The sequence below is a fragment of the Pteropus alecto genome, unplaced genomic scaffold (assembly GCF_000325575.1).
Source record: "Pteropus alecto unplaced genomic scaffold, ASM32557v1 scaffold8, whole genome shotgun sequence".
Lineage (NCBI taxonomy): Eukaryota > Metazoa > Chordata > Mammalia > Chiroptera > Pteropodidae > Pteropus > Pteropus alecto.
The window spans coordinates 18876893-18895291 of NW_006494609.1; the positions used below are offsets into that span (position 1 = coordinate 18876893).

Consider the following 18399-nt stretch of genomic DNA (forward strand, 5'->3'; position numbering starts at 1 on the left):
TGTGAGGCAGCCGGAAGGCACACTTCCTGTGGCAGCACGAGGCATTCGTGGTCAGGCTGACTCATGGCGTCCTCTGACTCTGCTGTGCTGGAGCTGGAGGTGGGGCAGGGGTGGGCGTGGTGAGGCAGAGCTCCCATGCCCCCGACAAAGCATCACCGGTTTATTCCAGCGCAGGAGTAGTTGACTAGGAACTGTCATGAGTTACTTAGACCAGTATCAGATCCGATGCTTTTCTAGAAGGCTACTCAGTAGGGATCTGTTCCGTTCCTAGTGCGAAGGACTGCGTTTTGGAGTAGCCCAGTGCTCTCCCGAGTGTAGGGGACAGGCTTTGAAAGGCATCACGCTTAGAATAAAATTTCTCGCTTTTCATAATACGCCTGACCTCATCGCTTCCCCCAGCGAGTGAATGTTCATCTTGTGGTGCCATACTTTACATGAGTTTAATGTTTTAAATTGTATAATAAAATTTTGGGGGAGAAATATTTCGGGACCCATGTAAACTGGGTATGTTCTATCAGTGGAAGAGTTCTGATGAACTTGAGTAGACGGTAGACTTTGCATATGTTTTGACATGTTAGAAAATTGACAGTTTACTAAGATCTTCGGGGTATTAACAGTTACACCTTTGTCTAAATTTCATCCCTCTAAAGCGTCACGGTCAATAAAATTTAAAATGTTAATAACTATATATAGAAATACTTATATTTCTGTTCTTTTGCTTTTGTAAATTAATGATTAATTTCTTTGTTTTCTCTTGAAGGTTCAAAAACCAGAACGAGAGTCCAGAAGTAAATCAAATGCTGTGAACCAGTTTCTCTTTTCTTCCTTCCATTTGAGTTTTTTCTGTTTTCCTGTTTTGTTTTCATGTGAGTCTTACGGGTGGGGGTAACAGTGAAATACCTGTCTTTGAAAAACAAGCTTTTTTATGAAAGTAAATACTTCGTACAATTTATTAAAGGCTAATTTATAAAATTGTGAATCTTTAGTTTATATTCTTTCAGCTGCCTCCCGTTGTCTGTGAAAGGTTCTGGAGTACTCGTAAGAAAAATTACTATGATGTGCACCTTCTAACTGTCATATATTTCCCAGAGTGTACAAAACGTTTGACAAAGGCCTTTTAAAGAGATTTAAAAAAAAAAAAAACAACAACTTAAAATAAAGGCCTCTTTTTGCGTGATACAAATACACAATTTGTCGTGGTCGTAAGATTTGGTTTACATTGATTTTGTTCAGTTCCACGAGCATTTCTTCAGCGCCTGCTATATGAAATGAGAGGTACAAAGAAGGGAAAGGATTATGAAAGAGAAAGTGGAATAATTATATCTGTGAGAGAGAAAATATGTATGTTCGAAAGTTAGATTACGTAAGAATTATGTAAGTGTGCAAGCTCTACGGGAAGAAAACAGGCGGGCCAGTATCAAGAGTGGGCACGATGAGAGGCTTTCCAGACTGGCTTCCTTTAAGGAAGCCCCGCGAAATATATCTGTCTCTGCATATCTACATATATTGTTCACTCACAGGTTTTTTTCTTACAAGCTTCATCTTTTTGTAGCATATAATATTTGTACAGTAATCCAAGCACTTCAGAGTTTTAGTGATTAGAGATTTTAAGATGTGGATTTTTTTATAGTTGCCTTGGGAACAAGAACTTGGAATTTAAACATTTATGAATAACTTCAAGATATACTTTGTTAGAGAAATTGGGGTGGGATCGGATTCCGTAAATGGTGGTGCACCTTACCTTAACTTACAGCACGGACAGGGTTTTTAGACGGTGAAGAGACACACATTTATTTACACATTTAAGCATTTATTTTAATATGTATTCAAAATATAAGTAGCGTGTTAAACTGCTGATTTCTGTACTGCTTAGGACAAGCCTAAAGTAAGTATTTCAGTTTTTAAAATATGGAAGTTGATTTGAAGAAAATATTAAGTAAATAATAGCACAGGGACGATGTAGATAGATCAGGAATTGTCAGGGGCGAACCACGTTTGAGCAGCCCTGACCCTGCACCACGGCTGTGGCTTTTTGCCCCCTGGTGAGGATCTTTTAGTTGTCATGTGAAGCGTTTATCGCTGCACCGGTCAGATGTTGAAAAACGCAGCGCGGAGAGGCGGCTGTCCCTGGAAGGCTAATCTTTGAAATGCCGCCTCAAGTCCTAGAGCTCTCTGTCTCTACAGAGTAGAAAGCTAGATTTTGGGCAGAGACTCCCGCGTTGTGTAGAAAGTCGAATTTTAGTACTCGTCAGTGTTATGGTCCCGCGTTTATTTGTAACACCTAAATCAACTCTCAAGTTCTGTTTCAAACACATTGACGCTTAAAATAGGATGAAATGTGTGTGGTGTGTTTTTGTGTATATATGCCTTAGCCTTTTTTATTTTCCAAAACACAGAAACATAGCAAAACCTGTTGGTTAAATATTAAGAAAACAGATATTCCCTCACATATTGTTTTTAACAAGTGCTGGCGTTTTCTCGAATGTTACTCTGTTGGCAGGGCTGCAGAAATTAAAAACTAGTAGCCAGAGTAGCCAGTTTGATCCGTCAGGCGCATCCCTCGTTCTGCCGTTCTGTCCTCTGCCTTGCGTTGGTTTCTCTTACCCCCCTTTTTAAAAAAAATGGTTAAATAACCTCCCCGCCATTCAGAGTTCGGTGCGCTTTTCTTGCCCTCTTTGGTTCTGTGCTTACTGTTTCCACCGTGCGTGGCTTTTATCCTTTCCGGTCCCTGCTTTCCGTGGACGTGGCCATTGTCCTCCCCTCGCCACCCACCTTCCACCCTCTGATGTGCTCCTGACGCCGTTCTGTCCTGCCTGCGCTGCCGTTTCCAGGTCCTTCGCGAGCCGAGGTCCCGGTCTGTCGAGGACCGACACCCGTGCCGGGGTCTTGTCCTCACACAGCAGGAGCCGTGTGTGCTCTGCATTTTCTAGAAAGCAACTGATGAATCTTCAGTAACCACGCACGCTCTGACGTGAAGTAGCTTCTAGGCGTTCTTCAGAGGTGGTCTCAAGACAAAACCTGAATAGGCCAGAGCTAGAAAACCCGTTCTTTCTTTCAATTACTGAATTAAATGTGCATATGAAGACCCGAGTTCCATAGCAACACACATAGATGATATGCATTTGTGTCTGTATCGATAGAGTTGGGTGTTATGTGCTTGTTTATTCTTTAAAATTTTATTTTTAGTGCTCTTTATCCTTCTGGTTATCAGAGTGTATTAATAATACATGATCATTGTAGAAAATTTAGAACATACAGAAAACCATCAAAGGACAAACTAGCCATGCTGCTACCACCGCAGGCGACCACCATTAGTGTTTTGACCCATTTTCTTCCAGTCTTTTCTTCGCATTTTTATCTTTAAATAATTATCATACTTTATATAAAGCTTTACATACCGCTTTTTAAATGATAACATTAAATACATTCCATGTTATTACAGATACTTCATAAATAAAATTTTTATGTTTCCGTACTTTTTTCGTATAGATTTCTACTTTCTTAACTGTTTCCCTAATGTTGGGCATTTAAGTTGTTTTCAGTGTTGAGATAAACAATATTCTTGAATAAAATTAGGCAGAAATTTTTGTCCTCACGTACAAATATTTCTTTCGATTTTCAGAAGAGAAACACTTGGTCAAAGACCGTAAGAATGGAAGGGGTTGTGGATGCATATTATCAAATTGCTTTGCAAAAAAGCATCACTTACCACTTTGCCCAGTAAATCAGAGGGCTCAACTTATATTTTTGTCATCCTTGAGTATCACTATTATAGTTCGATAAGATACATTTTTTTTTGTTGCTAGTGAGCCTAAGCAGGGTTTTTTTTTTTTTTTTTTTTTTTGTAAACTGATCATTCTGTTTTCGGTTTGGTATGTTCATATTGTTTGTATGGCGATCTTAACCCATTGTCATGGTTGTTGGTGACTCTTTCTGGCCTCCTTTTTGTAGATATATTTTTTATTTTTATGAAGTTTAATTTTTATGGCTTTAGCCTACCGATCTTTTTCATTGTACCTCTGCCAGTGTTCTAAATTGCTTCCCATCCTGAAATCAGAAATATTTACCGTGACTTTTTCTAGGTTTTTCTTGTTTTAATACTTTAAAATTTTTAATTCACATGAAGTTTATTTTGGGGTGTGTATGCCGTGAGGTAAGGATCGCAATGGATTTTTTCCCAAATAACTAACCAGTAGCTCCAGTATCATTTGTTACGTGAATTCTCTGCCCCGTTCCCCTTCCATCCCGGTGTATGATGTCTGCTTCATTACGTATTAAGTTCTTATACCAGGGTCTGTTTCCGAACTCTGATTTCAGTGATCTGTCTCTTCTGTCTGTATCATGCTGATTTAATTAACGCCATTTAACTTATTAATTCTTATTTATTGCCCAAATTGCATTAACAAATCTAAATGAAAGAAAAATTGATTTACATCATCATCAGTTTAAAATTCAAACTCTTGTCCTTTGGCCGTCTTATTTTTTCATCCTGTTTCATGCCTACATAATTTTTCATAGTTACAACAGTTTGCATAGATAAAGTTTTGTGGGGGTTTTTTTTTTTTTAATTCTACAGGTTATTCTGTACCCCTCTCATTCATGAAGCTCTACTATATCACTGAAGCAGTAATATTGGAAAAGGGTCTTTTGATAAATTTGGCCCACACACTGTATTAGTGATTCTATGCAGTATGCCGCTGACCACGTGGTTTAGGCAACTCTGGCACTCGGGTTTTATTTTACATATAAAACGCTTGCCATTTCCAGTGCACGAAGGATGTGTTACTTGTCTGGTGGTGGTTTCTTTTATGGCAGTAGCATTATGTAATTTATGAATAGTAGTCCTGAATTTTTGTGGTTTGGCTGGTCATGAAGTTACCTGTAAAACTTCTGCATCGAGCAAATTACAGTTTTATTTATAAACCACTGCAAGTGATCTTCGAAAACCTCTTTTTGACTTATTGTCAAGTTCAACATTTATTAGAAGTCTGAATTATCAGAAGTATGAGTGGAGATGATCTGTAAGATAATCTTTGTGCCTGGAGTGCAGAGGCTAGAAGAGATGTAGAGGCATGAGTCCAGAATTCGGAGGCGGGAGGAAGTGGCACAGTAGCCTGAACTCTCTTCCTGTCTTTGCATAGGTTTCTTTCAGCTTCTGATGTCTTTTAGAAGCGAGTGAAAAGTGACCAGTTATATAAATGAACACCTTATAACACCTGGGCTACAGTTTGTTTAACAAGTGGGATCTCTGCGTTCAGTATTCTCTCTGACCTTGACGCAGAAACCTTCGTACTGAAGTTTGTGACGGGCTTCCTTGGTATAGTCCTCAGAGGTGGGAGGAGGCCCTGCACGCTCTCTGACTCCTCGTTGGGGTCCAGTGTACGCGAGTTCTTACGAGTCAGTAGAGCAGCGGAAGGGTCTGCTAACCCTGAACATGGGCGTTCTAGGTTATTCCGTCCTGGGGAAGTTACGGCCGGGGGTCCATATCCATCCTATTAGATGCCTGGTGAAGAGAGGAGACAAACGTGCCTTCAGATCCTAGAGAAGACCTTTAAGTTCTGGGCAGTTCAGCCCCTCCCCCACCCCCGTCAAAAATAAAAGGCTTTGTTCTTCTGTCTTCGTTTACTTCATCCGGGCTAATGCATGAGTCCATCCGACTGGAGGACCATGACACCTAATCCAGTAACACTCTAGTTGCAAAATATGTGGTCTGGGTCCTGTGCAGTGCCCTCCCCTGCACCCCGCCAGTCCCCTCAAGGTCCTAGTCCCAAAAAGCCTCTGCTGGTGTTTCAAAGCTTAGGACAAAACTATGTCATTTACCCTTCCATTTATAATTTAAAGAAGGATCATGTCGACATTTTCCAAGATACACATACAGACACAGTGGGGTGTCCCCCGCCCCCCGCCTTTTAAGCTCCTATCAAGGGTTTTGAGGAAGTCTGTATTCCTGGCGCTACGACCCCCAAATAGGTCTTTGATATGTCACACAAGGTGTACAGAAGGCAAAGGTGGCCGAAGTGACATCAAAACGGTTTCCAAGGCCCCGTCCGTCTGTCTGCAGAGGTCGGGGAGCCACAGTGGGCAAAGCAATCGAGGTTCAAGGTCGAGAACCGGAGCCCCTGCCGGTCCCAGGGAACCGCCTGCCACTCGGGCCCAGCTAAGCGAGCAGTCGCGATGATACCTGCTTGATCTTTTAGCAGCAAAATTGGGGAGAAATAGGAAACTTTTAAAAAAGGGCTTTTAAAATTTTGTGGGTGTTATTGTCGATATTTCCTTTTGAATGTAAAGTCCCTAACAAAAGAAGCGAGCCGCCTTTAGACTGCATTCACTGCTCTTGTGACTCCAGTTGTGTGTAAATATTAGAAAACAGCAGGGTCCTGCGTTCCAAGAATCACTTGAGCGCTGCCACGGAGACAAGTGCCCTTGCTGGTGTTGTAGTCACTCCCAGGCTCCCCCGCTGTTTCTAATCTGTGCGCACAGCCGTGAAAAAACTGGACTGACATTTACAGGCACAGCAGGGAGACACTTGACGAGGGAATGTTAAAGACTCCAGTACCTCCGATTCAAAGTGGCCACCAGACATGACAAATCTGCACAGGCGTGCCGGTCTGCACTTCAGCTGACGCCATAATGAGAGTATCTGTAATGAAGCAAAGAAGTAGGACATTTTCCCCCCTCTAAGCTCAACTTTTTAGCGCTCAGATATTCACTGTTGTCTTTTTTAGACCTAAATATCTAGAGGGAAAATCGAATTCTGTGCAAGTGATGGGTCTTTTCCTTTGGAACCCTGCTCCTCGGAGGGTCTCTGCCTCCCACCCTCACCCCCCGTAGTCCCCGTGGGAGTGATCCTCAGAAAGAGCACTTATCAACTGTGGGTGAAAGTACCCTTCCCTGGAACCTGCCGGACTGGTATGTCAAAGGGACAGTCCCTTTCTTCTCCGCGATGACAGACGTGAGTCCCTGTTTCGTCCCAGCGGGCTGCCGGATCCGCACGCCGTAATACCAGTAACGCAATTAAGTTTGCTGCACACTGTCTGGTTGACTTCTCAGTTAAGAGTTTCTTTCCCTGTGGGAATAAGGCTAGACAGACTGTCATTTGCTATTACTAATTCTGCTTAGCATTATCACTGGAGCTTTTTTTTTTTTGTAATTAGCTATCTTAGTTGGCTCTTAAATTTTAATAGCCAATTGAAGCGACGTTTTAGCCAAGTTCCATATCTAAATTGCATTCAGTCCATTAACAAAGTTGGTTAAAAGGCTATTAAAACAAAAGCCAATATATAGTGGCTCGCGCTTAGATCTTTGCATCAGTGCAGGGCCCGCCTCCCCTGAGTTCTCTAAAGGACCATCCTCTCCTCCAACAGCTACACACGAGCTGGACGCGACTTCGAGTGGCCGGGCATCATCGTCGACGAGATTTTTAGTGCGTCGACATATTGAAAACTCACTGCCTACCTCCTTTTTCCTTTTTTCGTGAGCGTTCTTTGGGGGTTGGGTTTTATTTGGTTGATGGTGACAGAGGGTGTAAGAAGGGGGCGATTAATATTCCAACTTAAAATTGACGGGTTTTTGAAAAGTGAATAATTGAAATGATGTTTTTCTCCATTTCAGCTGATCGAAATTATTAGCCGAACCATCTGAGGCACCTTCTGGTAGAATTGTAGTCTTGCTGGGTTTAGTTTGTAAAACATTCTGCCAGACATTTAAAAAAAAAAAAAAAAAAACTGTAGACAAGCCAGCACATAGGCTCACAGCTCTCGCTGCCTAATTGATAGTCCTCATTGTTGTTATTTTTTAAATTCAGAAGACCGTTTCCAACACACTACCCCCACCCTTTGTCGATTAGTTTACTGTGATTTTACTTTCTACATAAGAACCGCCCCCCCCTTCAAAATGGGACAGTGGGTCTGTTTTCCATTTTCAAAGATACTTAATTTCAAAAATTCCTTATAATTTGCGAAGCAGACTGTCATAAGAAATTAGACTGGTACAGGGCACGTTCAGTTGACATTTCATTTCTGACATTTCATTCCCAGAATCCTGGGAATGAAGATGTGGAGAGAAACTAGTAGGCAAATAATTGTCACCTTGACTCACCTCAGCTGAGTGCATCTGAGGCAGTTACCCCAGTAAAACTGGCCAGTTTTGCTAATGTCCTGTTTTTCTGCTTCAAAAATACACATATTTTTAAAAAGTCTAGGTGGTCGCTTTTTCTGTTTCCCTACTCAGAAGATACTAGGAATTGTAGTTCAATCCTACAATTTTAAAGCAGTAAGTGGGTGGGAACGCTTTCCATTTCCCAGTATCTGGCCATTCCAGTTAGCTTTCTCCAACACCCTCAGAACTGCTGTCAAGCTTTGGTTTCGATGGCACCATCTTCCCTACCGAAGGCCACCTGGCGGACAGATTCCAGTGAGACCCAAGCGTTCATTATAATTATGTTTCCATCTTAAGTGTGATTAGTAGCCCACATCCACATATGATCTTTCGTCCAGATTTGCTTCTCCAGCCCTGGGCTATTTGGCTGAGACACCATCACTGAAAGTGTGGCCTCCTTGACAAAGGTGATGAGTGTCACCTGTCTTAGCAAAGGATCAGAAAAGTGGGAGGGCCTCTCTGGTGATTTTTGTTCTCTGCCTGAGGCCGAGGGAAGAGGGCAAGAGAGGCCGTTTATCCAGTGTTAGATTATGTGCAATAACCTTAATATACTATTAGAATGTCTATAACTAATTGCTCTTTGATGAAGATGGAACTGGCTTTGAGAATCAGGTCACAAACTCTGAAGAGGTCAGCGCTTGGTGGCTTCTCCCAAGGAAGACAGGGCAGACACAGTCCTGCCGTGGTTTTTCAGGGGACCCTCTAGCTGTTGAAGGATGACCTTTGTGGGCTTAAGTGAATATGTAGAATATATTAGACCTTACCTACCTGTACCTCATTTTAAACTAATTTTTAGGAGATCTTCACTTTTCGAATAGGTAATACATGACATGGTACATGATACAGAAATCAGTAGGAATAAAGGTAAATAGTGAAAAGTCTTAAATTGAAGATCATGGACCTTCCAGGAATCGAGATAGAAAAGAATCCTGTTTTTATTTCATTCCAAACTGAAAGAATCAATGGCAAAAAATATAAAATAAAATGAAGAATCTCTCCTTTTCTCTAATCCTAGTTCCTCTCCCTAGAAATAACCACTGTTATAGGTTTGGATGGCCTTCCAGAGCTACAGTCTGCATATCCATTTGTGTGTGTGTGTGTGTGTGTGTGTTTGTAAGAATGAGAGCTGCAATTTTCTCTGTATTGAAACTTAAAGGCTCTAGCCGAACTGTGGGGTCAAACACCAGATTTCCATGTACCTGCTCACGACGTTAGAAGATGCATTGTCTCATCATTTGGTCTGTTTTACATCAGCATCTCTGAGAATCTTTTCATGATTCCATCGATGGAAGAGACTTGGGCTTTGCCTGTCCACACTGAGGACAAGTGACCGGCTCCATAGCCATGCGCAGTCCTCAGGCAGACTTTCAAAGCCTCCCACATGGACACAACAGTCTTCCCTTGTCGCCCCTCCCCCATCCTGGGGTGTCACCGTTGCCTCTCTCCTGTGGGGTCACCTGTGTCCAGTGTTCCCCTTCCTTGTTCTGGTCCTCTTCCCTGATGGAGCACATCCTTTATTAGTTGCCTGAGAAAAAGATGTGTGGGAATTACTAAATTTTTTCGAATCTTGGAGGTCTAAAAATGTCTGTTTTACTTTTCCTCTTGATTGATAGTTTGACTTGTGTAGAATTGCAGATTGGAAATAATTTTCCTTCAGTCTTTTGCAGGCATTACTCTGGTGTCTTCTAGGTTGCCGCTGAGCACACTTGAAGTCATTCTCTCCTCTTCTGGGACGTCTGTCATTCAGATAGTGAAGGTCATGAGCTGATCTTCTCGGCTCTGGCTTTCTCCCCGCCACCCACCTGTTTTCTATCTCGTTTTCCTTCCCCCACCCCTACTTCCTGGGAGGATTTCCTCAATGTTTTCTTTTAACTCTTCTGACTTTAAAACACTTCTTGTCCAAGAGTTCTTTGTTCTCCTAATGTCCTTAAAAAAAAAAATTCCCGTCTTGGTTCATGGATGCAAGATCTTACACGGCTGAGGGCTTTAATTATAGTAGTGGGAAGCTTGCTTGTCCCTATTTGTCCCTTGTCCTTCGTCCTTTATCTAAGTTACGTTCTCGCTCCCCCATCCCGTTTGTTGCTTTTGGTCTTTGTTTTCAGTTTAGACGGTTTTCTCAGATGGCTAGTGATCCTTGGCTGTCTGTTCGTATAAAAACGTGAACCATTAAAAAGCTAATTGGGAGTTCTGAGAGTGTGCGAGGGAGAGGGAGGAGTTTGGAGCTGTCATTTTTTGGGCTTCTCCATAGATGGGTGGGCCGTTTTGAGAAGAACCTGATCCAGAGACAAAGGCTTATGTTGGGGCAATTTATTTGTGAATGTGATCGCAGGAAGGAGCGAGGCGGGACCAGGGAGCGCGGTCACGGGGATGCCATCGAGTCGGCGACGAACGGTGGTGACTGGCACTGCAGTCTCGTAGGGCGGTCTGAGTAGCCCAGTGAGCTGTCTCTCACAGCCTCCATCCCAACTCTCTTTCTTCGGGGAGCCCACTTTCCCACACTTCCGAGTTGCACATGTGGAACGTCCACTCCTCCTGGCAGGCATCCCATGCAGATCCCAGGGAAGGTGACGGGCCATTGGGTCACACTCAGGAGCTGATGGAAACCTGCAGTTAGTTGTGCGGCCTGGGCTGGGGTGGCAGGGATGTGAAGTAATGCACGAAAGGGACCCTTTGCACTGCCATGTGAGAAAGCCTCCTCCCCCTGGACGGTCAGTGTCCCTAGAGGAGATTCTCCTGTCTCTGCCCAGAAGGTTGGATTGTTAAGAGATCCTGACGGTCCTCGCCGGGCTGCTGCAGCAAAAACACGGCAGACTGGATGGCACTCAGCAGCAGAACTGTACTGCTCACGGTTCTGGAGGCCGAGGTCTGAGGTCAGGGTGCTGGCGTGCCCCGGCTCTGGCAAGGGCTGCGAATCGCCGACTTCTCGTACCCTCTCATGGGGTGGCGGAGAGCAGAGAGGGGAAGCTGGCTCTCTCTTGGGACTCGTAAAAGCACCAGTTCATTCACGAGAGCTCCACACTTGACGCCACCCAGTCCTAGTTGCCTCACAAAGTCCCCACCCGATGCTGCCACACCGGGGTAGGTCTCAACGTATGGATTCGGGGGCGGGGCACAGACAGGCGGTGTGTAGCACCGACCAGCGCATCGGTTTTGCTTTACATGGCTTGCGCTTTCGGTGTCAAGTCTAAAAACTTCACCTAGCCCTAGATTCTGGAAATGACCCAGTTCTCCTAAGAGTTTTCTAGTTTTGTGTTTTACATTGAAGTCTGTCATCCATTTTGAGTTAATTTTTGAATAAGGGCTGAGTTTACGAGTCAAGATTTAGCTTTCTGCCTATAGATGTCTGGTTGTTCGAGGGCCGTGTTCTGAAAAGACTATCCTTGCTCCGTTGAATTGCTCATGCGCCTTTGTCAAAAAGGAGCTGGGCGTGTTTGTAGGTGGGCGCATTTCTGGAATTTCGGTTCAGCTGATCTGCACGCTCATTCCTCTGCTGGTAGCACACCGTTCTGATTATTGCGGTCTTTTAGTAAGCTGTATGTTAGGTAGCGCGATGCCAATGATTCTTTTTCACTCCTTTTTTTTTTTTAAAGGTTGTTTTGTCACAGAAACTTTCCTATGTAAATTTTAGAATAAACTCGTTTACGTCTACAAAAAATTTGCTGGGATTTTGGTAGAAATGACATTCAAACAAATTGGGGAGAATTGACATCTTTACTCTGTTGAGTATTTCGATCTATGAGCACCATATGGCTCTTCATTCATTTAGGTCTTTGATTTCTTTCATCGGTATTTCCTAAGTTCCAGTATGCAGATCTCACTAAGTGTATACCTAAGTACTGAATTTTCTTCGGAGCAGTTGTTAATGGTGTGTTTTTAATTTTGGTTTTCACAGGTCCATCGTTAGTGTAAAGAATGCGATTGAGTTTTGTGTGTCGATCTTGACTCTTGTGACATCGATGAACTCACTATGAATTTGAACACTCAGGCATTCTTGTTATGGTAGATAAGATCTTAGCTCTTTTTTAGATAGATTGGTAGTCAGTATTTACATTATTTTGACTAGGTAGGCGTTGTTTATTTCAGTGTACTGTGATATCACATCTTGTCTCTGTAAAACTTTTGTTTCTCTTGGAGTTAAAAAGCGCCTCACTTGTTTTTCTATTATTAGTAAAATTTTCTACATATATTTTTTTTCAGTTATACCAACAGATCCATTATAATACTCACCAGTAGCCTTTTTCTTTCATATGGTCAATCATGCCAGAAAGTCCATCGATTTCTTTCTTTTTCTTTTTCTTTTTTAATTAGAGGCCTCCCTCCTGGAGTCTTTATTCTTGTTCCATAGAAAATCGGTTAGTCATCGGGTTCCTGCCCAGCTCTTCACCTAGCCCCCCACCTCCCTGTAATCCTGGCCTTCTGTTTACCACTTTGCTGTACTGTGTTTCCTCTTCTAGTTTCTATAGCTTCTTTCTTGATTCTCTCTCTTGCTTTGTGTTAGTACATCCTCCAGAAGCTTCCCGAAAGACATGCACAGGAAGTTATTATTAATTTTTTAAGTCCTTGCAAGTCTGAAAATGTCATATCTTTAAACCACCTTCACATCTGATAGTTTGGCTGGGTATAGAAGCCTAGGTTGGAAATTCTTTTCCTTCAGATTTTTAAAAAAGTGTTGCACCGTTGACCTCTAGCATCTAATGTTGCCGAGGAGACGTCTAATGCTTTCTGATTCCCCTTTCTCCCTGAAACTCTCGGGATCTTCTTTTTATCCTGGGTGCTGTAATAGCTCATGCCTTGGTGAGGCTTCACGTCATTTGTTATACTGGGAACTCTATTATTTGTCAAATACTGAACACTTACATTGCCACAGGTACTGTTCTGAACCCTAGAGATTCTACAGTGAATGAGACAGAGAAGGTTTTCGCACCGTAATTACAGCCCTTATAAGGTGGTAAGGGAAAAAAACAAGAAATAGAAAAATTACCATAATTTCAGATAGTGACAAGCACAATGAGGAATGTAAACCAGAACAGTGACTTTGAATTATGTCTGCTGGACGGTGGGAGCTAAGTTGGTGAGGGTGGCCAGTGGAGCTCTGAGGAGGCGATGTTAGAGCTGGGGCCTGGAAGGCAAGGAGGCGGAAGCCACCTGGGTGAGACAGGTCCAGATAGAGGCAAAACCGAGTAGAAAGGTGCTGGGCTCAGGTGTTTGCACAGCCCTGAGTAGCATGCGACTGGCTGTGGGGGAGCAGGGGACGACAGGGCAGAAGACCCAAGAGCAGCAGAAGCCACATCCCATGGGGCCGTGGAGTGGAGTTTGCGTTTTATTCCCTTTGAAATGAAAAGCCTTAGAGGGTTACATGCGGAGGAGTGACAGGCTCCACTGGACCATTTCAACCCATTCTCCGTTTGCCCCGAGAACACTCGCCGGTCGTGCTTGCGGCTGCAGCCTTTATCCCGAGATAACTCACGGATTACAGTCCTGTCCTTACCCCCCACATTTGCCTCGAAAGATCTCACTTTTATGATTGTTTTCACATCGCTCTCATATATCAATAGTCTTTGGAAACGAATGGCATCATTCTGTTTATAGCATTCTGTTTTTAGTAGCGGTACGTCCATTTACAAAATAATTCTTGATCGCCAAAAATGTCAGATTGTAGAAAATGTAGCATTCCTACGTGTGATGTGAACATCATTCTCGAATTGTTGTTAGCCGAAGATTCATTTGATGAATCCGATTTACGGATACATTTCTGTTACATCAGGATTAGAGGCGAGTTCTGTTTAGAAATAACTCCAAGTACAGTTTTTATATTTTATCGTCACATTGAAAACCAGTCAGATGCGCTTCAGCCTCAAAGAGTGTGTTTATGTCAGTTAACACTGGCAGCGAGCTGCACTTTTTTTCCTAAATGGGAAATGGGTTAAAAGGGCTGAGCCGCTATTGGGGGGCTGGGGGGAGGGGATGGGCTCGAGAGAGGCCGGAGCAGGAGCAGATGAGCGCTGGGGGTCGGGGTGGGGGCGTTTCTGACGGTCTCGTGATGACCAGCTCAGACTCCGGCGCTTTCAGACCAGAGATTCTGTTTCTCAGTTCTGGGAGGCGTTCTTGTGTCGTCGGATTATTTCCTCTCTAATTTCTCTGCTCTATGTCTCTGGAACTCTTAGCAGTGGCTCATTGGACTGGTCCTATTTTTGCCCTTTATTTCATTCCAGTTTTGGAGGTTTCCTTCATTTTTAGCCTTCAACATTTCTAGAGATGTTTATAAAAGGTTTGGAGCTGTGAGGCTATGCCAAGTGGGGAAGGAAGGCAAGGGTGCAGATGGGCCCCCTCGTCCAGCCCTGCCTCTGTCCCTCGGCTCCCCATGGAACCCGGGGTCCCGTGCTGCTCAGGGGAGCCCTCCAGTGGCTTCCTCTGCTTCCATCCTCTCTTCTTTTCAAAAAATTCACTTGTTTTACCAATCAGTTGATCGGATGCCCACTACCTTCCAGGGCTTGTGTTAATGCTGGCAGATGACAAGCAGAACTATTTACCTGTTAATTTGTTTCCATTTTCCTAATAAAGGAAAATACTTCCTTCAGGGGTGCTCGGAGTTCAAGAGAAGTGCGGGGTCAGCAGGAGTAGTCACACGCTTCCAGGTGACCAAGCACTGACCTGCCGCACACTCGGGGACAGTTAGAATGTGCTGGGTGTGGTGGCAGAAACATTGTTGGAGTTTTGCAAATAATAATGAAAAAAGTGAAAAGTACCAGAGATCAGAGATGGGCAGATCAAACATCAGTGTCACAGCATATTCTGGGTTTAGTTATGTAAACAGATGATGCTAACTGAAACCTTTTTCTTTCTTCATTTTAAGGTTTTTTTGGTTCGCCTGCTTCCCTGCCTCCTTCCCCCCTCCTTCCCGCCCTCCCTCCTTCTTTGCTTATTTTCTTCTTCTGTATTTTGCTGGAAATTAGGATGAATAAAAAAGAGTGAAATAGTGAAATGTTATTTTAGCAAGGCAAACGGTCCTGGGAAACGTGCAGAAAGGTGGGTGCTGGGCCGCTGGGTGGCATCGTGGCCAGCTGACAGCTCACCTGTCCGCCATGATGCTTGGTCCTCTTCACATTTTGATCATCTTTTACCTAAAGGCGTAGACATCCGCCTATCGTGTTTACAGAGGAAGCCGTCTACCAGGAGTGGCAGTTCGTACTCGGGATGATACTGAGTCCAAAGTGCCTGGACAGCCCCTCAGATTGCCATGCAGTCTCCCTCAGCAGCCTGTGCACCTCACGCCGCCTTGGTCTTTGTCAGCTCAGGACTAAGCACAGTGTCTGGCCCATGGTTTATGTGGGTTAAATATTTGCCCAAGGACTAGTGACTGCTTGGAAGATGAGGAAAACTGGGCAATGAAATTAATTCGCCAAGCGTTTATACTGAGGGAAAGAAATATCAGTTACGCAAGAATAGGATGAAGGAGACACGGCCCAGCAGCAGCAGGTCTCGGGGAAAGGCAGCAGGCTCGCGTCGGCCTCTGTCTCCTGGGCAAGGTCAACAGAAGGGCGATGGCCGGACAAAGCTGCTCGGCTGACCCACTCCACTCTGCGCCCGGTAGACTGCATCTTGGCGCCCCATTTGCATGGGTGTGCACAAATCGAGGTGCCTCTGAATGACGGCGGGGAGGATGGAGAATGGTTGAGAAACCAGGGGGACGTTGGAACAGCCAGAGGAGAGGACAAGTGGTCATGGCAGGTGCGGTGGAGAAGGTCGGGGTCCACAAATACTTGAAAATCTGTCATGTGAACGAGGAATGAGACTTTCCCAAGCATCATGGCGGACACTGGAGAAGGCAGAACTGGGCCGAGCGAGGTGGAAGTTAAAGCGGGGTGGCCAATACAGAGAGGTGACGGTAACTAACCAGCAGCCGGGTGAGGCGGTAAAACCTCTGGAAACTTCGAGTAGAGGCTGCTAAATATATTATTAGGGGCGGGGGAGGGGGTTCTTATCTTAGACCCTTGTCATAGTAACAATCAATATAAAAAGCTGTGAACACTGTTAACTCACTTCACTGCGTGCTCACGATGTTCCACACGCGTTGTCTCATTTCATCCTCACAGGGACCCTGTGACAAGCCTCCTAGGGTTTCCCAGGAACCTGATGTTTAGAGAGGTCAAGTGACTTGCCCAGAGTCACACAGTTTAGTGGGACAGTGGGATATGAGCCCAGCTTTTTCTGGCCACAGTCTCTGGCAGTAGTAGCTTGATGCCGTGCTCAGCTGTAGCAACCTGGCGGGACGGTGTGGCCCAGCTTTTTCTGGCCACAGTCTCTGGGAGTAGCTTGATGCCGTGCTCAGCTGTAGCAACCTGGCCCTCGCACCCTGCAAATATTTGCAACCCTGATTTTGTCGTCAGCGTGGGCTAGGTCATACTGCGGGAACCAATAGTTAGTTCTGAAATCTCAGCGGCCTAAAGTCTCAGGGATTTGTTCTTCTGTGTGTTGCACGACCCAGGCTGTACCAGGAAGGAGAATTGGAACAGGTGACCAACACGAATGGCCGTCACATCCGTGCCATAGGAAGTTAAAAATAACAGTAAGTTATTGGTGTCACGTCATGACCTAAACGGCGAGACTGTTAAGTAATGAGACTTGATCTCCCTGGTGGCTCATGGAAGGCAGTACTGTTGTTTAATAACTACATGAGGCCTGTGAGGACTTTGTTATTCAGCTGCTCCCTTGGGCATAAGCTCTGGCGGCAGAAATGTGAGCCATGACAGTGTTGCTGCCATAGTCGGCAGAAGGGCAGAAAGTTTTGGGTGTACCCCGCCCCCGCCCCCCCGCGTTCGGTCCAGGAATGAAGGTGGCCATCTATCGTGCTGCTTCCGTCTCCAGCGAGGGCAAGTCCTAAGCTGCGTGCAGCGGGAACAGGTCTCTGTCCTCGTTTGGAAAGTCAGGCGCCACATCCGGAAATACTCTAACTCGTAAAAGGCGGAGGTTCTCACCTTGACGTGCACACCTCTCAGAGGAACCTGGGTACAAGGAGCCAAGTGACAGGAGCTCCTCACGGGACAGAGACAGATCGACTAAGGGACATTCCCGATGGCCAAAGTAGTACTCAGTGTGTGTGTGGTTTTGGGGGGCTTTTCCCTCTGCTTTCTGCCCGCTCCCCACTCCTCCAGCAGTACCTCTACAGTTCATGATGTGTGTTAAGCTAGGAAGCTCTGACTTCAGGTCATTAGAATGTCACCGTGGTCCATCTCCTCTCAGATGGGCCCCCATTAGCTGCTGTGTGCAAGGAGGTAGCGCCGGCCTGGGGACAGGCTGCTGGTGACAACACACATCCCATAGCTCAAAAGGAGAAAGCTGGCTGAAGCTGCTTTCAGCTGAGCCTCACAGCTTTCTCCTACTTCTTTTCGATTTCTGAAAGTTCCCCAAAGTTAAGGCTGCCAGACGAAATGGAGGGCACCCAGTTACAGTCGCATTTCAGATAAACAACAAATAGTTTCTTAGTAGAAATACATCCCAAATATTGCATGATTCATTATTTATCTGAAATTCAGATATAACCGGGTGTCCCCTATTTCTGCTTGCTAAACCCCACCTGAAATGCGACAGCTGCTCATTTTCAAATAATAGGAGACAGCGCTGAGGAAGCCCGTTGCCAAACAGCTACGCGGAAGCCATGTCTCAGGCTGTCTCCCCGAGCACATAATTTGGGACTCGGTAAGATGCACGGCAGAATGCTAGCGAAAAACGGCTTTCGTCAGCTTCCAAGAAAGGCATGAGGCTGCATCCCGGTTATGGAAAGCCTCTGGATCACCCTCCACAAGGAGAACCGCGGCAGCAAACAGGCTCCAAGGTGACAATGAGCCCGCAACTGGAGTTGGACGGAGGTAGGTAGGGGATAAAACCCATGTCCTCTATGAAGCAAGAGTACGATACCAAAACCCAAGGCAAACCCTTCCCAGGGCACTAGCTAGTAGCCTAACAGTGGGGAGTAAAACAAAGTGGTTCTAAAGAGAACCAGAATTGCTCTAAATTTAACTGTTTGGCCATTAAAAGCCTCTCCTAGAATTCTCTAATTGTCTCCTGTTTATGGCGGCAACAGAAACCAGAACGTGAGTGGAAACCTTGCATTCGGATTGGGCGGCTGTCATTTCTCCCTATGCCGTGCGCTGCTATGCCAGGGGCAGGCCGCGCCCTTTCCTCTGATCATGTGGCACACGTGTGAGCCACGAGGTTCTGGGCGAGTGACGGGTCCTGCTCGCG

General features: G+C 44.9%; 1 protein-coding gene across 6 annotated transcripts in view; it reads left to right on the plus strand.

Moving 5' to 3' along the window:
* VRK1 (vaccinia related kinase 1) overlaps window positions 1-1149 on the plus strand; it is a 65906-nt gene extending 64757 nt beyond the window's left edge. For 4 of the 6 annotated variants that reach the window (XM_025042037.1, XM_025042036.1, XM_025042032.1 and 1 more), the window contains one exon: window positions 761-1143. In XM_025042037.1, coding sequence (XP_024897805.1) covers window positions 761-889 — 129 coding nt within the window. In that variant the 3' untranslated portion in view covers window positions 890-1143. Of the gene's footprint in view, window positions 1-760 lie in introns of all 6 variants that reach the window. The other 2 variants (XM_015599741.2, XM_025042038.1) reach the window with 1 other exon arrangement.
* Window positions 1150-18399: the final 17250 nt, after the last annotated feature.